This window comes from Drosophila innubila (genome assembly GCF_004354385.1).
Source record: "Drosophila innubila isolate TH190305 chromosome 2L unlocalized genomic scaffold, UK_Dinn_1.0 4_B_2L, whole genome shotgun sequence".
In the NCBI taxonomy this organism is placed as follows: domain Eukaryota; kingdom Metazoa; phylum Arthropoda; class Insecta; order Diptera; family Drosophilidae; genus Drosophila; species Drosophila innubila.
Genome location: NW_022995372.1, coordinates 5,713,377 through 5,739,921, shown reverse-complemented (window position 1 = coordinate 5,739,921; position 26,545 = coordinate 5,713,377). Strand labels below are relative to the sequence as shown.

General features: G+C 39.6%; 2 protein-coding genes and 1 long non-coding RNA gene across 4 annotated transcripts; all 3 read left to right on the top strand.

The window, feature by feature from the left end:
* Positions 1 to 503: 503 nt before the first annotated feature.
* Positions 504 to 9,724, top strand: LOC117779691. Its single transcript, XM_034615964.1, has 12 exons — positions 504 to 885; positions 1,132 to 1,281; positions 1,330 to 1,713; positions 1,780 to 1,922; positions 2,645 to 2,786; positions 3,652 to 3,825; positions 3,894 to 4,195; positions 4,276 to 4,431; positions 4,492 to 4,653; positions 4,716 to 4,887; positions 5,570 to 6,257; positions 7,377 to 9,724. The coding sequence occupies exons 1-12, from the start codon at positions 504 to 506 to the stop codon at positions 7,744 to 7,746; spliced, it is 3,225 nt and encodes a 1,074-aa protein (XP_034471855.1). The 3' UTR covers positions 7,747 to 9,724.
* A 2,595-nt stretch (positions 9,725 to 12,319) lies between these two features.
* LOC117781522 lies at positions 12,320 to 12,741 on the top strand. Its single transcript, XR_004617174.1, has 2 exons — positions 12,320 to 12,460; positions 12,631 to 12,741. It is a non-coding gene; the product is annotated as an uncharacterized LOC117781522 (long non-coding RNA).
* A 226-nt stretch (positions 12,742 to 12,967) lies between these two features.
* LOC117781980 lies at positions 12,968 to 25,011 on the top strand. 2 transcript variants are annotated; one of them, XM_034618878.1, is made up of 19 exons: positions 12,968 to 13,088; positions 13,277 to 13,323; positions 14,053 to 14,190; positions 14,259 to 14,440; positions 14,503 to 14,685; positions 15,661 to 15,729; positions 16,051 to 16,358; positions 16,413 to 16,716; positions 16,927 to 18,427; positions 18,489 to 18,727; positions 18,800 to 18,924; positions 19,308 to 20,719; positions 21,028 to 21,223; positions 21,286 to 21,420; positions 22,142 to 22,554; positions 22,869 to 23,074; positions 23,141 to 23,304; positions 23,408 to 23,549; positions 23,614 to 25,011. In XM_034618878.1, the coding sequence occupies exons 1-19, from the start codon at positions 13,028 to 13,030 to the stop codon at positions 23,663 to 23,665; spliced, it is 5,877 nt and encodes a 1,958-aa protein (XP_034474769.1). In that variant the 5' UTR covers positions 12,968 to 13,027; the 3' UTR covers positions 23,666 to 25,011. The 2 variants fall into 2 exon arrangements, with proteins under 2 accessions (XP_034474769.1, XP_034474768.1); XM_034618877.1 differs by having other exon boundaries at positions 16,051 to 16,367; positions 18,800 to 18,978.
* The last annotated feature ends 1,534 nt before the right edge of the window (positions 25,012 to 26,545 follow it).

Here is a 26,545-nt window from a genome sequence, read left to right as displayed (position 1 = left end):
AAATTGAAATACACGCAATTGAACAGCAAATTAAATTATGCATTTCATATGGTTTGTGTGACAGTGTGCGAGTGTATTGGTGTGTGTGTGCGTTTGTGTGTCTGCTGGGTGTTGTGTGTTTAGTTGTTGGCCTGTGTGCGTGAAGCAAACAAATTGATTTTGATTTATTTATTTATTGGTGCAATGTGTGCATGTTCCCAATTTTTGCAGTGCCAAAAAAAAAAAGACAGAGTAAAAAATAGTGTAGGAAAAACGGAAAATCGTAAAATAGGAAAAGCGTGGAAGCGACACATGTGGACCAAAATGGCCGAGATGGCCTCAACTGGTTTCAGTTGGTTGAAGCTGGCCTAGAAACCTCAACCCCAACCAGGAATCGAAAATCATGTGCTGCCAGCATTGAAGTGGAACACTGCACAACACTACAACCACCACTACTACTACTACTATTACTACTACACCACACACTGCACTATACAACACTAACTGAGGCTGTAAACTGAACAATGGTCATCCAGTGCACATGCGATTGCAACTGCAGTGATAGAGACACAGCCCGCAGCTTCTGTTTGCCACGATTTGCGTTGCGTTACCAACGTGCCACGCCCACGCCAACGCCCCTAAATGGTGGCAATGATATGGAGCATCAGTTTCCATACTATCGCCGGCTATCGAATACCTCATCAGCGCTCTACGGCAGCTGCCCCCAACTGCCACAGACTTGTCACAGTCTAAGCCAGAGTCAGAATCAGAAACATAAACAAAGGCAGCAGGAGCAGCAGCAGGAGAAGCAGCAGGAAAAGGCAGAGACAGAGACAGAGGAGCAGCTGAGGCAATATTCAAGTCTGGTGCGGCCACAGCATAGAAGCTCCGTGCTGTGCAACAAATGTGCGCTGTGACGAAGATACAACCTAAGCTGTGAGCATCCACAACCACAACCACACGCACAGGCACATGCACGTCCGCAACAAGGCCACAACAAAACAGCAGCAACAGCGGCAACAGCAGCAACTGCAACTGCAACAACAGACAATTTCAAGTTGAAACAACAAGCAGCAGCAACTGTTGGTGGCAGCACGCTCAGCACACCGCGTTATTTGTGCTCCGAGTGCCGCTTTAACAATCAACCGCTGGCCTGGTGGGTCTCATGTCCGCGTCTCTCCAATCTGGCAGCAACTGAGCAACAGCAACAGCAACAGCAACAACAACAGTCTCAAATGCCAACAACAGCAACAGCGACAGCAACAACAATGCAGCAGCCACAAACACTGCTGCCACCATTGAGTCGCCATTGTCATGCCCCAAATTTGAATCCAAATACAAATCCGTCAGTTCGTTTTCCACTCCGACAGCACTGTGACAATTTTGGCAGCTATGCCACATTGCCCAGCATTGATCAGCAAGTTCATCATGCGCCCTGTAGTCGCCATTGCACCGCAGCATCAGCAGCACCAACAATGCCACCACATCCTGAGCCAGCACGCTGGTATGCACCAAGCAATGCCAATCTCAATCCCAATCCCAATCTGAATCCTAATGCCTGCTGTTACATGTACAATCCCACGCCCCACTACGCCCCTCAGCTCTGTCTCTGCGATAATTGGTATCACCAGCAACACCAACAGCAGCAGCACTTACAACAACAACAGCAGCAACAACAAAGAGGCATCCCGCCACCACCGAAGCCACTTATGCCCAATGGCGGCTGCTACTTGGGTAAGTAATGAGCTTTGTCCTGGCGCATTTTCGTTCAATTAACAATCAATTGTTTCGTTGCCACAGGATTCGATGGGCATCATCCCAGTCATATTACGGATGAGGAGGATTCAGCTTTTCCGGCTCTCGCTGATCGTGAGTTTCATTTGTTGCATCGCAATATTCCCGCATTGCGACGCACAGGTGTCGACACAACACGCATACTACAGGTGAGTCCAGTTGCTTTCAAACTGCATAGCTTTTAAACCTAAATGTAGTGCCTTTCTAACTGCTATTTCATAAAAATTTATGTAATTTATTCAACAAATTAATCTTAATACTCAATGTTCAAATCAATAATAATAATAAAAAAAAAAAAAAAAAAAAATGTTTTGTTAATGTTTCTTAAGTTTTAAAGTAGTCGTAGTAGTAGTATTTTATTATTATAATCGCCAGTATGTACATTAATATTATTCTATGTTTTTCTTTTTTTTTTTAAATTTATAGAATTTAGACTTTTATTTTAGTGTGCCGATACGTTTAATTCATGACCATATATATATATTTAAGGATAAGAGACTTAATAAAAAACAAAGCATGGCTTTTAAGGCGTTAGCCTGTTTAATGTTTGACCATCTTTTATACTTTCCAAACTGTAAGAATTAATCAAAAATATTTAATGTCGATATAAAATACACGAATTTGAATTTAAGAAAATAAATCTTAAGAAACAAGTTTAAATTTTAAAACATTACTATTAAAAACCGTTTCAGGGCATAAAAAGTCAATTTAACACATTATAATGCCTCTCAAACTAATACAATGAGTGTCTAACTGTAATGTATGTTAAATCAAAATGCTTTTGGAATTGCCTGTCTTATTACACTAAAGCACTAAGATCGTAAAACTGTAGATAATCTCAAACTGTGGCTTTCTACGTTTTTCATTGCAGTATTTCTATCCTGATGGCGGTTGGGGCTGGATCATCTGTGGCGTATCCTTTCTGGTTCATATTCTGACCACGGGTCTGCAACTGAGCTATGGTTTGCTGTTGTACTATGCCGTGCAGCATTTGCATAACACAAGTGGCATTGGTAAGTGCATTCAACTGTTTATCCAGCTTCCAAATTGCAACTCCCAAATGTAAATGCAACTGGGATACGAGTGTTTAGCTTAGACTGTGTGCTCATTCCTTATCAGTATATGGAATGCGTGTACAAGCGTTAGTAGGAATTTAATTGGATGCGAAATCACAAGCTAATTAAATACCCTGCACAATTTGAGAGAGGTTAAAAAAGGGGATTTAAACTATGTATAGAGGAATTACTTCACAACAATGCATTCTCATTTGACTAAATATTCTAAGGAACATTTAATATGTAACTGAAGTAAGCACTAAGGGGAAATTTAAATAACTTCTTTTCCAGTACAATTGTAGATGTTATAAATCAAACTTTCATCTATAAATAGATATTAAATTTAATTCAGATGTAACAAAAAATATTTTCCACAACAAATATCTTTAAGTGCATTTATGAAAATAGACTCTACAGATACTTGAATTCTCTTCATTTTTTAGATCTATGCCAATAATACGAAATGACTTAATATGCTGAATGAATTGAATGAATTATATAATAAATTCATATTCTATATACAGTCAAATCATAGTTCTGATAAAATTAAATGATTCATATATGGAGAAAATCGTCATCTTAGAGCTTAAATTGTTTCTTATATTATTATAGTTGCTTGTGGCATTTAAATTAGATTGATAAAATGAGATTCCCTGGATTTGAGCAGAAAAAAGTGACTTGCATTTTTTTTTGTATTTGCCAAAGCAATTACATGACATATTGTATGCTCTTATTACATTTTCTATTAAAGCTTAGTTATCCAGAGACTTTTTGTTCCTTGCTAATTCATATTATTTAAAAACAAATTCTATTCACTTTGCAGAGCTCTTGGGCGCTTTGAGCTGGTCTATTTCAATGTTGGCCATACCATTTGTGGTGTCGTTGTGTCGAAAGCGTTCCATTCGAATGCTCTCCATTGTGGGGGGACTTGTGATGCCGTTGGGAATTCTGTTTACATCATTTGCCACGGAATTCGGTCAGGTCGTGTTCAGTTATGGTGCGTATACTTAATATATATGTATATAATATATATATATATATATATATATATATCTCACTCGGTAGGCATCGTATTTGGCATTGGGGTTTCCATGGTGCGTGAAGCCTCCACGGTGATGTTGGGCAATTACTTTAAGCGTCGGCGGCAATTCGTTGAAATGGTGGCCATGTCCGGCGAGGGAGTCGGCATTGCTTTATTCTCCGTGATATTGAAGGAGGGCGTTGGCAAGGCCGGCTGGCGCCTTGGTCTACAGATTGTGGCCGCTCTAACGGCGCTCAGCTTTTTCATGGGTCTCATGTATCGACCAGCATCATTATACCATCCGCAACGTCGGGCCATTCAACACTTAAAGAATCAACGCAAAAAGGTAAATCACAATCAGAAATCTTAACTTAATTTCGAACTAACAAATTGTATTCTCCCTTTTTTATTTGTTTTTTTGTCAAGTTGAGGGAAAAGAAACCAAAGCTCAGTCATGTAGTGGAATCGCCAACTCGTTATTTATTTTTGGACATATCATCCCTGAAATCCGTAACAGTTAAAATCCTTTTAATGACCTCAAGCGTTGCAGCATTTGGCATTTATACGCCCATGTTCCTCATGGTAAGTTCCAAGTTAAAATCTTCTCAAAATTTATTGGTAAAATAGATGGCTTTGTTGCAGGCCCTAAATGCCGCCAAAGAGGGATCCGATGTTCAGGAATTGGTGCTGCTACAAACCTTCTTGGGCATCTCCATGGCATTGGGTGTGGTTTTAGCTGGTGCTCTGCTCCGTCGCTGTTTTGTCATCAAACACTTTGTGATCAATACCAAAATCGTTACTCAGGTGAGTTCAATTAATACTTTACACCTCTCAAAGTGACTCTCATGTATTGTTCTCCTTTGCAGCTCTTTCTAGCCATTGTTGCTTTGGCCATACTCTTTCTATCCTTTGTCATGGGCTACAAGGGACTCTGCATCCTCAGTTGGCTTTATGGCATCGGCTTGGGCGGCTTTCAATATTCGTTAAAAATTTTGGCGCTGGAGCGCATTAAACTTAAACACTTCTCCAAGGCCTGGGGTAGGTTTTTTTCACATTGTAAAGAAATATAGTACAGGCCTGCTCCAATTTTCACTTTCGACAGAATTTATGGGAAGTGAATAACTTAGGCTTAATTTAATATCGCAAAAATTCGAGAATTGAATTAAATTTAAGTTGTTGAAATTTAAAGCAATTTAAATAAATTAGTTTCAATCTTCTCTAATAATTAGATACGATCATCCCTAAAAGTCTCGGATTTTAATAGCAAGAGCTATTTAAGAAAATATATCATCAGCCGAGTCGATATAGCCATGTGAGTCTGTCCATCTGTCCGTCTGTCCGTCTGTTTGAGCTCCTAGATCTCAGAGACTATAAGAGATAGAGAAACCAAACTTTCACACATAGGTCAAGTTTGTTTTAAAAACTTGTCACTGTCCTTCCGCCCCCGCAATAAGGAACTCCGAGACTATAAGTGGTAGAGTAATAAAACAGTAACAAACTTTTATATATCCAAAGAAGATCAAGTTTGTTTTAAATGTAAGCCACGCCCTCCTCCGACTACAGCCTTTCCGACTAGTTTTTTTTAAAATTTTTTTGGTTTGTTGGTCGCGATTTTATTGAAAGGCTACAAATTTATGGGTAACGGGTATCTTACAGTCGAGCACATTCGACTGTACACTTTCTTCTTTCTATGTGCTAAATCTTTCTACTTTTATTCTAGGTTTCATTCGCGGTGTTCAGTCTGTTCCGGTGCTTATAAGTGTGCCCCTTACCTCATTCCTCAACGATTACTCCCTGAAATACGGACGTGCCGGATATTACATTTGCTCAGCTGCCGCTGCCATCTCTGGCATCATCATCTTCTTCATTAGCGAGCCACAGGAGCATCCGCAGCAGCAACACCAACACCAACAGGAACAGCAACGTGGTCATCTCAATGGACATCTGCCAACGCCCATGTTGATGAGACACTCCTCGGCGCGGCATCCACGTCACAATGTGCAACTGGACTATGGATATGGCGAATATCCAGCACCCGATTTGCTCAGCCGCAGCTGCATAAGTCTCAATCAAATGGAGCCTTACATTCAGGCCAATAACTCCCATTATTGTCAACGTCATGTGCATCATCAGCAGCATTCTCAACCGCATTCTCATAATCATCCCCTGCCCCATCTTTCACAACATCATCATTTGCCTCCACAACACCCACAGCAGCTCACTTGCCACAATCTGGACATGCAACAGACACGTCCGCCCTATCAACTTGGTCAGGGCAGCATTGGCGCCAAAATGGGAAAGCGTCTACAAAGAAGTCTCTCCTTCATCCAGCAGCACAACTGCTGCGATGGCCAAATGTATTGTAGCTTTCACAGCACCTACGAGCTCGGTTGCCGCAAGTCTCCCAAGTAAGTTGCATGCCACCACATCTCAATTATTTCCTGAAAGCACTGAAAGACTTCGAACGAAAAAAAAACAGAACAAGAAGAGTTGCCATAAGAGAAAAGTAAATGTTTTTATAGCAAGTTGCATGATTTTTCGTTTATACACATTTTGTAAGAGTTGTAAGAAAAATCTATATATTAATACGTTAAGCAACCGATATTCAACCGATATAAATAGTCTTTTGTTTTATGTTTTAAAAACATTTTTTACCATCCAATACATATGAAAATTTTCAGTTAAAAAATATATTGAATTATGTGAATGCGAACCAAAATTTATTTTTTCTCATGTTTTCCACATCTGGAGGTGACTTTCTTGAAATTTTGTAAGCATACCTAAAATTTTGATTTTAACTTTAGTATTTGTCGAATCGGAATAAAAATTAAAAGGTTTCGTTCATAATTTTCCACACATTTTCCCCCTGTCCTTTATTATCTTCTTCTGAACTTGTATAGAATAGGGAATTCAGCTAGACATGTGGTAAAATTAAGCTTCATTTTATAAGTAATCGTTTTCGTCAGTGAATTTATTTTTATTGGAATTAAATTAATTTCGGATTACAATCCAATTATAACTTAATGCTTCATCAAGTCGAAAGGTGAATATTTAATTTTTAAGCTCTCACATTTACATGCATTGTTCAATGAGGTATTCCTGTGTTGTTTCTCCTGCTGTTGAATATGTAGAAAATATGATATTATAACAATGCACCGCATGGAATGGCCTATAATAATGGTATTGAAATTTAATGTAAGTGCGTGTCAACTGGTTGCACTTCAGTTCAATATGACGAAATCGAACTCGTATCTTGCACATGATTAAGCTTTCAGCTTATATTAACACGTTGATGAGATGATTGGCTTCGAAAACTGACGCATAATTATCGAATTCGTGGGTTTGTTCGACATGAAGCTGTACAAATCCAATTGAGAGTTGTTCGGCTTCCTGTCAACGTCAATAACAATCGTTGCACTTGCACTTCCACCATTTACGAGTATGAGCACCTCAAGTATTATCCTTCCTTTCCTCTGTAAACATTCCTTACTCATGCAGCTGTTGTGTGGCACGTGTTTATTTCACAGATCTCAGGACAGGCAGCCACTCATCTGTACATGCAGCCCCAATTCAACCACATATGGAGCCGGGAGTGGTTCGGCACGCAGTCGGAGTGTTCCAGAGGGTCTATCCACCATGTCACAGCAGTGTAACTGCCGTCATGGGGCAACCGCGGCGCCGTCCCGTGAGTTTATCTACGTGCCACACGCCTACGCATCATTGCAGCGAACGCCACATCGACAGAATCGTCATATATCGTCCGGTACGGCAGCTGGAGGAGGAGCTGCAACTGGAGGTTGTCAAGCATCACGAAGCAATCCACAGTGTCGGCTTAAACGCTCGCAATCGCTTAGCCGACCCGTGCATTTTGTCGAGCAAATCACCACCTCCGTGTAGATATAGAGAATGAGAGAGAGAGAGAGAGAGAGAGAGAGAGAGAGAGAGAGAGATTCCCAGCCAGGGGTGGCCTAGTAGCATATTTTGTAGTAGTCCTCCTAGTTACGTGAATCGAATTCAAATTGTCAAATCTTTTCTAGTCTTTTGTCGTAGTTAGTAGCACGTATAGTCCAAGTCGAGAGAGTAGTTCAAGAAACAGTTGCAGAAGTGTCAAAAACTGTAACTAAAAACCTACACACACAAATTGAAAAGCAACTCGATGAATTTTTAACAAACTATAAACCTATTAACAATATCTATACATAACTTACCTTAACTTTATCCATAAAACACACATACACACATACCGAAAGACATACAGACACAGTTAGCGAGGGGCAAACGAAAAGCTTTATCATTGTCTCGAAACAAAAGTATTCCAATTAACTTTGCTACCAATGCAACATTTTCATAATAACAAGGGAAAAAACGTAAATATATAGCGATGGCATAAACAAAGAACGGAAAAAAGTCTACAGCAGAGGGGTAACAGACGCGGGGGTTCAATATGAATACATATTAAATGGTCCATTTTAAAAACGTACACATACAATTTATCCACCGATACCAATACGATATATACTCGAACTCAGATCGAGGCAATTATACGGTCGGCGGCACATATTTTGCTGTCTTCATGTACTTTATTTTTAAATTAAATGCGTATTCACATACGTATACGTATTTATGTGCTCGAGAAACGTTTAAATTCCGGGCGAAAAACTGTAAAAAAAATATGAACAAAGTAATAGAAAAAAAACCTTTTTGCCAATATACCATTCGTTGTGGGACTAAGCCTTATTTAAAAAAAACAACAACAAAACCATTAACATTTCTATAATGATAATCGTATAATAATCGAAAGTATTCAATGCGTACTTTAACTGTAATTGGCGAACCCACAAATGAAATTTTGTGGATAATATTAACAATACCATTTGGGCATAAATTAGCCGCAACAAAATGCTTAAATATGTAATATTAATAATAATAAATTAAATGAGAAACTTATTACAATTACACGAGAATAACATAAATGGACATATGTGCAACTATCTCTACGATACGATAAATAATATAAATAACAAATAAAATACAAAACAAGATTAATGAACTGCAAATTCAGCAAAAATAAGCAAGGCATAAATTTCAAGTATACTTTAATAAATTATTAAGTATTCGTTTCATAAAATTATCGAACTCCTAAGAAAAAACAATTTTAGAAATTCTAAACTATGCAATAAGAGATAAAAAAAACATTTCGGCAAGCCGACATTTTAATACCCCTGCAGTAAAAAAAAGCAAAGAAATAAATATCTCGTTAATGTTCCCTATATATTTCCGAAATGTCTATTCATTATTTAAAACATATTTTATAAATATTTCCAAAATTTACACCTGCTTCCGAGATTAAGACAACTCGCAAAAGGAGTGGTCAACTCTTAGAGTATATTAATTTTTGATGAGGAAATAATGAGAACCTCAACAAGATTATTAAAAAAGGAATCGTGTTTATCGGACATAAACTCTGCAAGGGTATAGTTATTGGGGGAATTGCAAATTATGAGAGAGGAAGAATTTTCCTTGAGCAACTAACTGCCATAATCTGCAATAAAAATACAAAATTAACTATGAGAAACTCATAAACATAAACATTAAATCATAAACATAAAATAAACGACACTCGAAAACTCAACTCAGCTCGTAAAATCCAATGACCCATAAATTCTTCTTCTTCATAAAAAAAAAATCTGCAAACAATTTCAATAAATGCACCGATTTTCGCCGTGGCGTGTTCAGTGAAAAGTTTTGAATAAATTATAATTTAATTGTGTTAGGCCTACACACATAACACACAACATAAACACATACACACTCTCACACTCACACAGAAACAAATCAAGCATATCTAAATCTCCTTATCTAAAAATTGAAAAAAGAAAATGAATGAAAAAAATTAGATTTCAACTTGTCAAAACTACTTATACTATTAAGATAAAATTGTAGCTAAATAAATTTATACAGATGAGATGAGATAAGAAATGTATTAGATATGAACAATTTTCAAGTAGAGAAAACTCATAAGTTCGAATACTTTAATACTTTAATATAAATTTGTAACTCCTTATTATTAGTAGTTTAGTGATAAATGTTAATAAAACGCAACATGCAAATAAACAACAATGCAAATTGTAATTTAATGCTTTCTCTAAAACTAAATACACACAGTCTGAGTGCTAACCACAAAATAGTATAATCGGGAGGATTTCAATGGACCGCAATAAACTTTCATTTATTACGTGCTAAAAATTAATAAACTCCTGCCCAAAAGTTGAGCACTTAAGACCAAAAATGTCATATTTCCTTTATTAATTAATGGCATTAACATAAAGCGTCAATTTGCGACATCAGACACACACACTTACCCACAGAGGATACCCTAATGCCGATGCGATTTAAAAACTTTATTTTTCTTCCGAAGCGACATCAGAGTCAAGCTACGTTTTATAATATATACTCGTACATGGAACCCGGGGCGTCATTATGGAACGTGCCTAGACTGCAAGCAGTTCAACAGGGAGCAGCAACAACTACAACAACAGAATGAGTAACAACAACAGTCTGTATGAGAAGCAATAAGAACAACGTCGGCGTCAATGACATTCTCAATTTTTCATGCATTATGCTGGCTCACTACGGTGCGTATGCTTAATATTTGCCTGATATTGACTTGGTCACAAAGCACAGTTAAGCTTCCAATAGTTGCCCCGTAAGCAGCACAAAAGCACACAGACCTACAAAAAGAAAGAGAAGCCCTTAAAGCCAGCCTAAAATGCATAAGACAATTTGTGCTGCCCGCCAAAGTCAATATAAATGTCTTACGGCTATACTAAATACAGCCAACGACTATTTATATACCCAATTTATGCATACATACACATAACTATATGTGTATGTAGCTGTGTGTAGGTGTAGGTGTAGGTGTAGGTTTGAGTGTGGCAACTAAACAAACAAATCCAACAGTAACTACTATTGTTGTGAAAGTATATTGGGTATTGTGTTAGCATTTAAGCCATTTCAGGTACTCGGAATCAGTCATGTCAAAGGTGACATCTGTGGAGATCTTTGAACTTTGAAATATGTCAAAGCTTGCCACAATTAATTCATTTATCAGTACGCTTAAAAACCAATAGGGAAATAAAGAAAAACTTAAGTTTAAAATATTTAAACTTGTGTTATTCAAAATATTTAAGCAATCAATTTATTAATAAATTTTATTGATTTTAAATTAATTTTCTAAACTATTTCATTTTAATTTTTAAATTTAATAGACATTTTTAGCATTTTAAATTTTGCATTAAAATAATTTCCGGAATAAATATGAATTGTTAATTTAATTTTTTTTATATATATAAATAATTTTTTATATATATATATTTTTTATATATATAAAAAACAAATAATAAACATAACATATATGTATATTTATTAGTTTATTTTGAATTAAAAAACTTAATAGAATATAATTTTTCATTAAAAAAAAATAGACTTAACATAATCCGAATGCTCGACCTGTTATACTGTAAATAATAATTCAATTAAGAACAGCTTTCATTTTGGTAATAAATAAAAAAGGTCTCATTAGCAATAAATTAGTTGTATTTAATTGATATAAAATATTTATAAATAGATTACAAAGGAAAATCATTTTTGAAAAAACTGTTGCTTATTTTTAACTGCCGCCCAAAAGTCTGCAATAATAATTTCCGTTAAAATGCAGCTTTAAATTGTATTTTTAATAAGATAAAAACTTGTTAATCAGATGCCTGGGGAAAGAGCATAAAACACACGTTGTTGCCAAATTAAGTTTGGTCCAAAGCGACGTTCGGGGGTTGCTCCTAAAGTCACAATCCCTAACAGAGGCCGCGTGAAAACAGCCGCATGGCAAAGTCAACTTCGAGTCGCATTGGAGAGGGGTTGGAGTGGAGGAGGAGAAGGAGGAGGAGTGTTCGCACTCATCAGTGGCAGCTTGGAGCCTGCAGGCTCGTGTCGTGTATGCTGTCCAAATGTGTCCCTCTCTCTGTATGTGTGTGCTTTGTTGACACAGTCGCAGCGACAACGGAGGCTGTAACAGAAACAGAGGTGGCAACAGCCGGCAGAGACAGCGGCCTCGGTCGCGGCGCGGCGTCCTCTGCTGCGTTGTCATGCGCGTACGCACGTTGTGTTGCCAACTTCCAGGCGTCTTTCAAGTTGCCGTACCATTGTTGCGCTTTTGACTGCCACACCGCCCCTACTCCCCCTTTCAAGTTGCGGCCAAAAAACATCTGTTTTATGTTTGCCTTTTGCTTCCAGTAGAAATGTGCTCTTTAGACGCGTTTTACGCGTTGCGCACTCAGCTCACTCTCTCTTTCTCTCACTCTCTCTCCCTCTCTCTCTCTCTCTCTCTCTCTCTCAGCATCCTGGCAAAGCTTATATCATATGGAAAGGATGCGTTGTTATGTGGCTGCTATTTCTAGTTTCAGTTTCAGTTCCAGCATCAACGCCACGGCGCACGGAGCGTGTTCGCAACTTGCAACTCGTAAAATCGGAGACACGCAGCAAGCAACTCACACACACACAGAGCAGAAGCAAAGGCAGAGGCAGAGCCAGACCAAGCCAGGCTATAAAGTTTCAAGTAATTTTCAGCCTACAGCTTTGCTAAATTTCGAATTACAATTGAATACAATTAAAGCCATTATCAAAGTCAACGTTTAAAGTCGGGAATTTTGAGAAAAGCCGAAAATTGAAATTTTTACAGTGCATTTTCATTTCTCTTGTACGTTTTCTCCTCCTTTTTTTGGGCAGTGCGAATATCGATTGCTGTGTGCCTTGCATAAGTCCAGAGATAAGTATACCAAACGCACTTTAAGTAATAGAAAAGGCATTGAGAAGAGGAGGAAGGAGAACGGAGTCTGAAGGAGAAAGAAATGCACAAGAACAACGAAAGTCAACTTGTAGAAATTAAGTTTTAATTATACATATTGAACCAGCATAACGATAACGATAACGCAGAGAATGATGATGTTATTCATGATGATGACGTTGCAGCTTCAAACAAACACAATGTGAATTTCAAACAATTGACAGCGACAACAACAAAGTTTATATATAGTCTCAGCAAATTTCGTGAGCAAAGGTGTGTGTGTGTGTGTGTGTGTGTGTGTCTGTTTGCCTTTGTGTGTGTGTTTATTTTTGGGCCAAAATGGATATCGCCTTGCGAGGCACAACAACAGCATCAGCATCGACATCAGCAACTGGAACAGGCTCTGGTAAGTCCTTGAGAGTTACTGAACTGACTGTATTGTGAATTGTCTTTGTCGCCCTGTCACAAACATGACAGTTCAAAGACAGGCTACAACACACGTAACACACACATGTGTACAGTTGATTACGTGTGTTTTCTGAATCATTTGTCTACAACCAAAGAAACAAATAAACACTTCATTTGCAGGTCTACATCATGCTGTCTCACTGGGCAACATTCAGGTATCCACGAAGGTTAGTAAAGCAGCAAATTTCTGCCCTACATTAGTTGAGATTAATGAGCAAATTTAGCTGGCTAACTAAGCCATTGACTAACTAGAATAAATTACTCTAATTACAATGACTAATTATGCAATCTTCCAGTTCCTTTTTTCGGAGAGTAGTACATTTATTATCATTTTTTATATACAAAATTCTTTTATTAATTAATTGCTCTATTTACTCCAATAAAATATTATGTATTTTGTATTTAATCACTTAATAATATATAAATTTAATTTCATAAATTGTCTTACAAGCATCAAAACCATCGCACAGCTTATTAAATTAAAGTCAGATCAACTTCAAAGTACACTTAAAAATTAAATTTATATTTACATCTGACAGCCCCTGTGGCGTATACTTAATATCAGCATTTTCAACTGTATACTTAATATGAATGGCTTATTTTGAGTTATTTAAATTTCTTGACTAAAATCAGTTAACCAATGGTCATTTTAAAGTTATGCAAATAAATTAAAAATAGGTTTTTAAATTAACAATTTTAAATTTATAAAAATATTTGGAAAATAGGTTTTTAAATTAACAGTTTAAAAAAAATTATATGATTTAAAAGTTTTCACTTAACTTATTGATAATTTTCTTAAATATGTATATTAACATGAAATAATTAAAGTGGAAATTCTGCAATGTTTTGCATATGATTTTGCTCCCCATTTTGAACACATTTTTAATCCTTATCAGGCCACTTATTCCAGCCACATGGATCGCAGCTACGACTCTGAAGATGAGCACACGGGTCGACGACGCTTGCGTCAAACGCTCTCCACCGAATTGCAGCCTCGCACCTCCGTCTACTCGCGTGGAGATATAAGGGAACAGGTGAGCTAGACTCTAAATATGCATTAATAGCATAACCCCTAAGGATTCTCCCTCGCCCTCCTCTCTAGTACTGCCTTACAGATCGCCAGCTGCACAGCATCGAGCAGCGTCCACGTCGAGAGCGTTTCTTTGGTTGTCTCTCACGTCGGGGTCAAACACAGACGAGCAGCTTTCTGGGCGGCTGTGTGGGTCGTCGAGTGCCCTCCGATGAGAATCTAGCAGCCTATGCGCCCTTTGAAAAGTATCCACGGTGTGTAGTGAATTAACTTTAATAATTATATGATATGACTAATATTTCTTGCCATCTCTTAGCTATCAGAATAACTACACGGACACAAACGAACTGGATAGTTCCTATTTTCGCCGTCAACCGGCATCGATCCTAAGCACCGGCAAGTCAACTGAGCCGGATTCGGGTGCTCGTTGCAACTGGATAGGTCAGCAGACGCAGGCGCAGTCGAATAACAACAGCAACATTTATCAAACGGAATCGAGGTATGAGTCTGACAATCGTAATTCATTTCTAGCCCAAAACAAACCCCATTTAAAATGTATTTAAAAAAGAATGCTTGAAATCATGCTTAAACTTAACTGTCGCACTATCCGTAGTCTGTCTCTGTCACTCTCTAGCTCTCTCGTTCGCTCGCTCGCTCTCTCTTACTCAACATATTCTTACTTTAAACGCTTGCAATGCTTGCCACTTTAACTATTCTATGCAACAACAACAAATTCTACTACAGAATCATCTTTGCATTATGCCAAAAAAAAAAAATAATAAAATCGCTTCTTGCTTTCAAAAGACTTTCGCTTGTACAATACACTGCAAAAATACCAAGTTATCCAAAATTGCAACTATCACATAAATAGTAAAGAAAAGAATGCTGTAAAAATATTTTCCTATACTTTTCGTTATTCATTCACCTTCCCCACGTCTCTCTATGTAAATCGACTAAAAAATCAAATCAAATTAAACAATTGACACCAAATCCAATTAATAAAATAAAAATGAACATGAACAAATGAAATGTGTAAAAAAGGGCAACTTGTTGTACAGCACCACTTGAATCCTTTTACCAGGATATATTGCTACGGAATTATTATGTCGAGCTTTGCGCTCCACCACATCCTACACCACCAACATCACACACCAATCAAATCGCTAATGTAAATGTTTGGTATGTAAAGTGATTATAAACAAATACTTTAAACTTAAAACTTTAAATTAAACTTAATGCTCAAACTAAATCTTAAATTAATCTAAAAAAAAATACACTTTAAATTAAGAGATTATTTTAAAAGTGCGCCAAACCAAGATATAAATATATATAACTAATTTACTTAATTTTTAACGCTATGTGTCTGCACGTGACTCAAGAACAGAGAGCAATGTTATAGTTATAGACAAAGATTAAGCAAGTTATGAGTTAAGAATTGATTGTTGATAGTATCGGTTTATGTTTTGTACCACAGCTCGTACCACTGCCCCACTTATGCCACAATGCCAACGACACAACAACAGCAACAGGCTGGTAATCCCAGGTGAGTCTAACTAAGTCTAAAAATTAATTTATCTATCAATTATATTGGGGATCACTTAGTCTGCAGTAAGAAACTTTCCATACATACATCGTAAGGACCTTCTTGACATTAGTCCCAGATGGGAAATTCATTAACATTTTCCCAAATAACTGGATTGAATAAAACTTGTAAATTAAATAAATAAAATAAATGCGGTTATTATTATTGGCCATCATAAAATATCAAACATAATTTGGACACAGTCTAGAAGATAAAGTTATCACTTTTCTCTCTGTCTTCTTTCATAAGAACATCAACTTCTCGTATTTCTCCTTCTTACAGAACCAAGCACGTAAGCTTTGCCAGATCACATACACTTACCAGCTTCGATACCGTCAACGCCGGATTTCGTTCATCGGGTCGCTTAAAAAGCACACGCAGTCAGGAACGTTTAATTGGTGGCAAGAAGCCCATCATTGCCACGGGCTCCATGTATGAAACGTTGCAGCCCATGTTGCCACATCAACATCCTCCGCAACACCCACAACAGCAACAGAGCTCAACGCTGCCTAAGACTTGGGCTTTGCCAGCTCCAGTGCAGCTTCAAACTTGTCAGCATCATCCCATACATCTGCATCAACAGTTGCCAGGTAACCAACGTTTTCCTTGACCATATTCCAATTTAATTTAACTTCTCTTTGCAGACAACATGTTGGGCTTGATCATACCACAACCGCTGCCCGTGACCTTGCCACCTCCCAGTCCGGAGATACTTATTGTGGAGAAGAAGTTCCGCAATGCAATGAAGACGCAGGCAACTCAAACAGATGTGGCAACTCGTCTTTCCAATTCCCAGATGCTGGCCCTTAGTCCACGTGCCCCACATCGCATTAAAGTGATGTCACAGGGAGCTCAAACGAATGGTTTACAAAATGGAAAAAAGCTGACAAAGAGTCTATCGGAAATACCCAACGGAAAGGAGCTTAAGCATCAGCATTATCAACAGAGGTAAGACAATATTCCCCAATATATTTTTTGGGAGATTCCTAGAGACATCACTTAATAAGTCCCTCAAGAGATTTCTGGGGAGATTCGTTGAGAGATCACTTGATAGATCCCTCCAGAGATTCCTCAAGATTCCTCCCTTGGTAGATCCTTTGATATATCCCTTAATAGATCCTTTTGAGCATTCCCAACCTAATGATTTCCCTCTTCCAGTTCGGACTATCCGCATGATCTAATCTATCGCACGCAATCCCAGGACGTAACCCCATTGCAAACCATCTCCGATGCCCAGAACAACATCATGTACTACAAGCCACCTCCTCCTTTGTTGGACGCTCACAGCCACGGCCTGGGCATGGAACACTTAAGTCGCGGTCGAGCTGAGCAGAATGTGGAGTATGTGAATGTGAATGCAGCTGCCATTGCTTTAAATGAGAGCTTCGATTACGAGAGCAACAGTTTGCCACGTCGAGCGTGCACCTCGCATGCGCGTACCGAGACGGATTACTACTCCAACAGCTTACCCCGACGTCCGGATGCTCTGCATAGTCACGATGTCTGCAAGCACATAACCGAGTGTGCCGAGTTAATGACGGACAGTGTTCCATTGGACTTTACCCGGCCACATCTTCTTCCTCCTCCAAGTGAGTACTGCAAAAACGATGACGATGTTGTGGAAGAATATTACGATGATGAGGAGGAGGAGGATGTGAGGGCGCATGAGACAGAGAGCTTCAGTTCCGAGGTGTGCATGGAGCAAGCGCTGGCAGCAGCGGCTCAGAATCGTCGCATGTCCATGTTGCCCCTAGATGATTCTCCTTTCCGTCGGGATGACCTAAGACGTCAATCCATGCCTGTCTATGGCCAGACGGAGAAGCTCATTGATGGCTTTGGGCCCCGTACTTCGTTCCGACGTCGGGACAAGGTCAGTTGCTTTGCAGATGAGCCATCGCCACGGGATGAGCAGGAGATCTTCATTGACTTCAAGCCGCATGTCTCGCCGAAGCCGAGTCCTAAGCAACAGCTTAAGCATCGCAAGCAACACAAAGCGGAGATTGCCATGCGAAAGATGCAGCAACAGAGGTTGGCCCAGGCGGCCGCCTTAACTCTACCGAAGCTAAAGCAACAGCCAGTCGAGCTTGAGGCTAGAAAAGTTGAGCTTGAGCCCAGTGACGTTGAGGGGGACGACGACGAGGAGGAAGAAGAGCCAGATGAGCTGACCCAACAGTCACTGCAGGATCCAGTCATGGATCAGGAGCATCCCGATGACGATGAACCCCTCTATGAGAACATAACCCCTTGTGGCTGTAAGATAGAACCCATTCCAGATCCAATTCCGGATAAACGTGCGCAGTTCCGCAAGCGTTCAGTTAGCCTGGATGACGATTATGCCGCCATGTCAGCGGTTTGTCCACCTCCGGGATTAAGGCTACCCTCCACACCGGCTAGTCCTTGTCGGGATGAGCTGCTGCTGGCCAATGTCTCAACTTATCCATCCTCAGACTCGCTGGCCAATGACAACACACGCGATCACTCCGATGGCATTTGGAACGAATCTCAAGTGACTGTCCTAACTGCCGAGCAACGCGACATCTCCGACGGTTCTTATAGCTCCAATTTACTGCTAACACCTTCATCGAAGAGGAAGAACCTGCTTCTGCAGCATCAACAACGCAGCTCCGTCGACACAGATGTATTGGACTTGGAGGAACTGGTGAGGCTAAAAGAATATAACCAACAGATCCGTTTAATTAAGTGGCTTTCCCTTTAAACAGAGTCCCACCTATGGCCTCCAAACACTGCCCAGGATTATCAAAACGCCAACCCCCACCACAACGAAGTCAAAAGAAGCTCCTCTGCATTCGGTTATCACACCCGCCATTGCTGTGACGCCCTCAAGCAACCAGCTGCCGGATACGATATGTTCTCCTCTCCCAAAGCGGAGTATGGTTTCTCGAGGCTCCGTGCCAGACGCTCGACAACTGATGTATGTGACGGGAGTACCAAAGCAGCGGTAGGTTAAACCCGATCTCCTCCCTGAGTCATTCAACTTCTAATAATTGTAAGATTTCTGCTCTTTCATTAGCCACTCGGATGCCTCGTTTTTGCCATCGTCTGGAGGAGATTATGCACGCAGTGCAGATATCTCGGAGTGCAGCACGAACACAGATGAGTATGCCACCTGCACGGATACATCGAAGCGTACACCAGGTATTAAGACACCGCCGACAACGACAAGCTCATCGTCGACCACACAAGTGCCAGGTTTGGGGCCAATCTCAAAGTATTGTGTGTTTACATCCATGAATGTTGTGTGCGTGTCCCGTGTTACGTATAACCCTCACACCACCAAGGAGTGGGTCAGTCAGTGGTTCACAGTTCATCCTCAGCCTCCTCACGCTTGCCGCCTTACTATAACTATAACTATAGTCTTTAGCCTAATGCCTTTAGCTCATCCACACTCCAAATCTCTAAATAGTGTTTGTTGTTGTTGCTTGACGAACGCCTTGCCCGCTCTGCTTTAGCTGTCTAGTCTAACCTCCTGATCAGCAGTTTCCCTAAAATCACTTAACTGCTCTATGTTTACTTCACAGTGTCTACGCAGAGCTCACAACTGGAAAAAACCCATGCGGGTTCTTCCTTCGAAAGTGCCAGTTCTTTGTACTCCATGCGGGAGGAACTTTTACAGCACGATGAGAAGGAAAAGCTGGATAAACCCTCCGTGAAAGCCAATCAGTTAAAGTCACCGATTGGTTCTCTATCGGAGCTTGCAAGGAAGTCACCTTCCCACTCGATAAGCAGTGCGACTTCCTCTGGCAGCTGTCAGATGTCTGGCCAGGCGATCAAGTCCCCCGCCAGGGAATGTCAGCCCCAGACGGTGAGTAGTACAGCCAGCGCTCAGATGAAGGTCTGCGTTGCGGAGACGGTGGCACCACAGAAACCCAAGCCGGAATCCATATCGGAGGATGAGCGCAGTGAAGTGCGTTACTCCTCCTCCGGCTACTACGAGAGTCCGCACGATGAGGATGATGAGGAGCAGGTGACACCCATCTGCAAGGCACGTCGCCAGCGCCAGGAGGACGAGCGTAAGCGAAGGAAAACCAGCATGAAGTTGGATATTGAAAAGGAGAACATGCGAGCATTGACGAGTCCCGTCAAGAAACCCGCTGGACCCGTCAAGTTGCAATCTCCGGATGAAATCAGTGCTGCCATCAGCATAGACGGTGGAAGTCCCAGCAAGATGAAACGATTCCGTCCCAAAATACGACGACAGCTGCGAAAGAGTTCGCGAGAAGACGTTCTCGCAGCTGCATCCGCTAGACGTGCACGTGCCACGCCCACCATCTTTGGCCTAAGCAGCGTCAGTGGAGATACCGAGGTACTCCTCGATGCCAGCATGACCAGCACAATGGGACCGAGGGTCATCACAACACCAGATGCTGCCACAACCGCGTCAACAACAACAACAACAACATCGGCCTCGTCCACGGGGACGACAACGTTGCAGGAACAAGTGGTACCTCCGCCGGGGAGAAAGCCGCACAGTTGTGCCACTCCCACAGCCCTATTGTCACCCAAATTGCCCGTGGCCGCTTCCTTGCCTGCTACAAAATCCGCTTCGGAAGCGGGTCAACTAAAGGCAAAGTCCATTGAATCCCTTCGCTCCGTTTCTCCTGGTTCCGATTCCGTTTTCTACAGCGAAGCAGACCAAAATGCGGCAAGTGCCGATCAGGGACATTGTCTGCACTGTGGCAAGGAGGTGGAGGGAAAGCAGCACAGCATTACGGCCAGCGAACTGGTCGGAGATTCTGTAGAGTCCATACCGTACATCGAACAGGAGGCGGACATTGTGAAGCCACCCTCCGACTTTGCCGACTCCCCGGTGACCACTAAAACCACACAGCGTCTCTACAAAAAGATGGATAAACGATTCCGTTCCGAGGAGCGTTACCATGGCGAGAGGGGAAGACACTACAAGACGAGGCAGGAGAACATACGCGCCAAGGTAAGAGCAAGGCAAAAATACAAGATAAATCAGCAGAACATCGAAGAAATAAAAAAACAAAAGAAAAAGGGGAAATCAAGGGAAAGAAGAGATGAATAGAAAGAACAGAAGAGCGAGTGGAAGTACAGGAGAGTAAAGGGTACATCGTAGAATAAACAGTTAAATAGGACGAAAATGGGAGAAATGACAATCTAAGAAAAAAGGGAATATCAAAACAATTGAACATAGAAAGTAGGAGATTAAAACAAAAGGAGATTGTGAGGCGATAGTCTGTACTCTGCAACTTTTTGAAAACTTATTTCTTTCAGAGTGAGGAACGTGGACGGGCTCCCAGTCTGCCCAACACTCCCATTCTCCGACCCGCCGGCTCCAGTCCCTGTGTACTGCCTGACATCAACACGGAGCAGAGTCAGCATATCATCTACAAGGGTCACTATGATGCAGGGCGTTATACGCGCCTAACCGATGATGATCTGTGGACGCAATTGGATCATCAGTGTTTCGGTAAGTTAAAAACTAATTTTAAATAAATACAATCACTATTAAGCCATTAAAAACCTTTGCAGATCGGTCGAGAGAGCGTCGTGCTTCAACAGAATCGGAAAAGAGTTTCCATGCCAAGTACCAGGTGATACTACATCGTTTGGTACAGCGACGTTGTACACTCGAAATGTACCATCGCCAGAAGCACAACAACTTCCGTAAGTGAACGACTAAGAGCACCCTGTATCATATTCTAAATTTGGAACAACGTGCGCCTGAAATTGCTGAGAGCGTTGGGAGAGCTTTGATAGTGGGTCGATCGGTCGGTCGGAGTTGCTCTGGCTTTTCATGACCGGCACTTGGCATACAAAAAAATACATATAAAAAATACAAAAAGAAAGAGGCGAGAAAAAATAGTTTTTTGTGTTTCTCGGCAGTGTTATCGAAAATAGTTGTGGTGCGTACTTTGTTGTGTGCCGACGGAACGTCGAGATCTCCGTTTATTATCAAATGTGAAAAGTGCCAAATAGAAAACCAAGACGCAAGTTTCGATTGTCGGCTATTTAAAATAATTATTTACACAATTCTTTAAACCAAATGATTGGTGGGTAAACAAAACGTAAATCATTGAAATTGGCAATACCATGTTGAGGTATATTTTTCCCAATACCTTTCATAGAATTAATATCGTCAAATTCCTCGCCGGATTCGGTGCGTCGCAAACTTGAGGAGGTCTTGAAGCTAATGCTTTTGGTATGGGCACGTGAAAGTTTCGTCATATCCACGCTCAGCAATGGCACGCACGGTAATAATGTCCGGAAATAAAATCACACTAATCATGCGGATAATATAATCACATCACATACATACATATAAAAGCGCTTAAGTATATCAAGTATTAATTCTATTTTGCGCTGTCTCTCTTTCCCTATCACGCAGGCGTTGACAAAACGGTTGTGGTTAAAAGCGATTCGGGTGAGTTTGGATTTCGCATACACGGCTCTAAGCCGGTTGTGGTTGCTGCCATTGAGCCAGAGACGCCAGCGGAGAGTTCCGGCCTGGAGGTTGGCGATATCATCATATCGGTGAATGGCGTTCAAGTGTTGGATAAGCACCACACCGAGGTGGTAAAGATAGCACACGATGGTTGTGAGAAACTAGAATTACAGGTGGCACGCACTATTGGTGTCCTCATGCACGAACAACTGGAACCACCGAGTCAACCCATTTTCAGTGGTTACCTGTGGCGACAGAGCGGTCAGGCAAAGGGTGCTCCTAATACAAAGAAATGGGTGCGACGTTGGTTCTCTCTCCGGCCGGACAATTGCCTCTATTACTATAAGACGGAAGATGTAAGTAGAGAAGTTTAACGAGTTGCTTAACTGTGCTTTTGTAGACTAAAAATCAACTAGAGCCAACTCAAAAATTGAATTTAAAAATATTCAGCTAACGTATAAAAAAAAAGGAAAACTTGTATGATAACTAAAGTACTAAATAATTGATTGTTGAATTTAAGATTTTAGAATAAGAATTTAGATTGCTTTTCGACCTTAGAGGAGGATTATAGCTTGAAAATGTCTTGATTAGCCTGAAGTTATTTTAATATTTATTTAATCATATTTAGCCTAAGCTTATTTCAATATTTATTTACTCATCTTTTCCGTAGGACTCTCAACCCGTGGGTGCAATGATAATGGCCAAACATACTGTGGACTTGTGCCCTTTGGATATAGGAAAACCCTATGCCTTTAAGGTGGACTCCGGGGAGGGAATACCTATGTATGTGGCTGCTGACTCTGAGGAATTGGTCAACAGATGGTTAAATTTACTGCGACAAGCGGCGACACAGGATAATCAGTGGCTGGACAAGAGGTAGGGGCATTGATATTGGAGAAATTGGAACACACTAAAACTCTCTCACATCTCTTTCCCTCGTAGCGCCCGTTGCTTGTACCAGAGTCCCGGGAACATAATGCGACCGGATTGTTTTGGCCATTTATTAAAATTGGGCTCAAGGTGGTGCGGTTGGTCGAAACGCTATTGTGTACTTAAGGATGCCTGTCTCTATTTTTATCAAGATGCAAATAGCAAAAGTGCATTCGGTGAGTCACTCGAGTCACACGAAAGATATAGACAACAGACGCAAGCTGCTAATTAATTACGTGTACAATTCTTGTTATTGTTGTATCAATTTATTTTGGCTAGGCATGGCCTGTTTGCATGGCTATAAAGTGGCCTCAATGTCCGCCAATGCGTCCGGCAAGAAGAACTCATTCGAAATAATACCACCCGAAGCGAAATTACGTCATTACTACTTCTGCACCGAAAGTGAAATGGACAAAAAGCGGTAAACTTCTAAGAAAAAAAAACTGTCAAACATATAATAATAATATATATCTTTTATTTGTCAGTTGGATATCCGCTCTGGAGTATTCCATTGATCGGTGGATAAAGTCCGGGTAACTAAGGTTAAAAACACGCTCCAGATCGGCTTTAAGTAGCCGACACAAGCGTCGAAGTTTTAGCTACTTCATGGATTAGTTCTAATATCGGAAGCTGAAATTCGGATTGGGACATTAGTACGGGTACTAGGTACTACCAACTAGCTCTTAAGCAACCACAGCAACCATAAGAATCACAGCAACCACATGAGGAATCAAGAAGACGAAAATACTTAGAAATTAGTCCAGCGTTTTTTATAGTAACTAAGACAAGGAATTTAGAAAGCTAGGCGAATCGGGTTTAAAAAACTATTTGAAAAACTATTTTGAATAGCCCTTAAAAAAATATATTATAATAGAACTTTTGGTGTGTATTCTTGTTATACATTATAGTTTATATACATACTTATGTTTAGTGAGGTTGTCTTGTTATACACACATACAAACACACACACAATATACACATATATACAGCATATTATATAAATAGTCGTAATACCAAGCAGCAGACCAAAATATTGTCTCTAAAGTGTGTGAAAACAGTATGATCAGCACGGTGGGAATATTTACAAAAAATATAGAAAAAAAATAGAAAAGATTGAAACTGACTTTGGGGTAAAAAAAACTGTCAAAAACTCATGACCAATTTCAAAAGCAAACCCAAATGACAACTAAAGAAGGTTTGAAATTTAGAAATAGTAAGAGAAATTCAGAAATCATAAAAATAGTTATATTTATGGGCTGTTCCATAATGAGTTAATACTTAGTTCGAGTGCAAACGGTTTTCGTCCTTATTGGAAATAGAAGATGAAGAAGCGGGGAAATTGAGAAATTTATTAGTTAGACACAATTAATATTCTGATGATATATGTATAGCGTTTTTATAAACACGAAACAAACACATTGTAGCTTAGCTTAGCTTTTGATAGGTTGAGTTTTTTTTATAAGTCGATCGTTTGTCTGATATTAACACATAACAATAATATGGAAAATGTTTTATGGATAGTTCATACACATAGACACACAAATACATACATATTTCAAAATCCAGTAGTTACTTTGTCATATATGCAATATATGATCTTTTTTTGGATCAGTGTGTGCCATTTTTAGCTTGAGTTTTTTGTTAAGCATGAGTATATTATATATTTGATATTTTAAAAATATAAATTTCCAATCAATGAGTGCGCTGGTTCATTTAGATAATACTAATAATATATACAAATATATACACATATACTCGTATATATATACTCAGTGACAGCCATTTTATGTTATGTAAGTTATCTGTGGAGATGACAAATTTAAGTAAAAAAAAAACTAAATAAGAGCTTTAATTATTAAATAAAGAATATACCAAGAACAAAATTGACAAATGCATTTGAATTCTATTGTTGACAGCTCGAGAACATTGAAACGCATCAAAAGATCATTAATTAGGATCACTTCCCTATACCTGGCTGAAACTAAGAGTACATACCACATGTTTGACACTAATTTTGAGTAATTTATTTAAGATCGTAAAGAGCTGCAAAATATGCACAAGGCACCCAGACAGTCGGTAGTCCACACTCGGCAATCGTCCGTCGATCGTCAGTCAAGAAGTCAACGACTAGCATAACAATTCGCTCGCCCTATGAGACTGCTACCGTTTTTTCTTATTCTCCTCCTCCATCTTCTACTCTTCCTTTTGTTGTTGTTTGTCTTTACCTCTGCATCTGCATCTAGCTCTACCTTTTGGCTCGCTTCACTTTGCTTGTGTTTTTTTCTTACGTGTAGATTCCAACAACAACTACAACAGCAGTAATAATAATTTAGTTCCACTGTGCAAGGCCCCTGCCAACTACTTTAATTATCTCTTGAGCCTTTCTTTGCATTATTTCTTTTCTTCTGCTTATTCTTTGCTTTGAGTTTCTCGATTTTCTTTGTTACATTTGAAACAGTTGGTGGCTGCTCATCATCATCTTCATGAGCGTCATCTTCATTATCATCACTCTCTTCATCGTTTTTGTAGCGATCATCAGTTCGTCAGAAGGTAACACCCTCTCTTTCGGACCACAGACTCTGCAGTGGCAGCTCGCCAAGACCCTGACTATTTTTTTTTACCTCTTAAATCTCAGCCGCATACCTTTGTTGTTAGCCCAGTATCCAAAAAGTACACAGGCTATTGGGTTTATGACAATGTGTTGACGTACGCATAAACACCTAGATCTCAGAGACTTTTAGAACTAAAGCAACCAAATTTAGTGAAGATACTCACATGTTGGCCGCACATTTAAAGATTATATTAAAATTTTTCTTCGCCATCGAAAAATGCAAAAAATCTCAAATCAAGAGCAATTTGACATTTTTTTAATGTCTGCAAATATTGCAAAAATTTGAAGAAAAAAATTCAAATTGCGATCCAAAATATATTTTGGCTAGTAAGAAGAGGGTTTTTCATACAATCTGGGCTACTCGAGTTTGAATCCTGCAAGGGTTGCCTTTACTCTTTGTTATACACATTTTATTTTTAATATTTAATTTATCTGTTGATTAACTTAAATAACTCTGATAATACGAGTAATCGGCATCTAACTGTCGAGCACCTCTGCTGTAAAGTTTTTACTTGTTTTTGTTGTGCATGTGCGGGAGAAAAGGTTGCCAGACTGTCGCATAATGCAATCATATGGTAGAGGTAGAGTTAAAGTGATGTTGTATACTTGTGATGCACATGCCCACAGGTAAATGAAATATTCCAAATGAAAGAATTTTGTACATATGTTTATGGTAATGATAGAGGCGTAAAGAGGAATATTCTTTACTATATTCCATTGAAAATTATTATTAAAATTAATGTTATTCTGATTGCATTACTCTCAAATTAAATTAAATGTAACATTTTCTTGTGATAATGCGCCCT

Bases quoted from the DNA above. Each gene is read 5' to 3' on its own strand.
- LOC117779691 (XM_034615964.1), top strand. From the start codon at position 504: ATGGTCATCCAGTGCACATGCGATTGCAACTGCAGTGATAGAGACACA. The intron at 1,923-2,644 runs GTGAGTCCAGTT...TTTTCATTGCAG, and splicing joins ACACAACACGCATACTACAG to TATTTCTATCCTGATGGCGG. The intron at 4,654-4,715 runs GTGAGTTCAATT...TCTCCTTTGCAG, and splicing joins ATACCAAAATCGTTACTCAG to CTCTTTCTAGCCATTGTTGC.
- LOC117781980 (XM_034618877.1), top strand. From the start codon at position 13,028: ATGGATATCGCCTTGCGAGGCACAACAACAGCATCAGCATCGACATCA. The intron at 23,075-23,140 runs GTAGGGGCATTG...TTTCCCTCGTAG, and splicing joins AATCAGTGGCTGGACAAGAG to CGCCCGTTGCTTGTACCAGA. The intron at 23,305-23,407 runs GTGAGTCACTCG...TATTTTGGCTAG, and splicing joins AAATAGCAAAAGTGCATTCG to GCATGGCCTGTTTGCATGGC.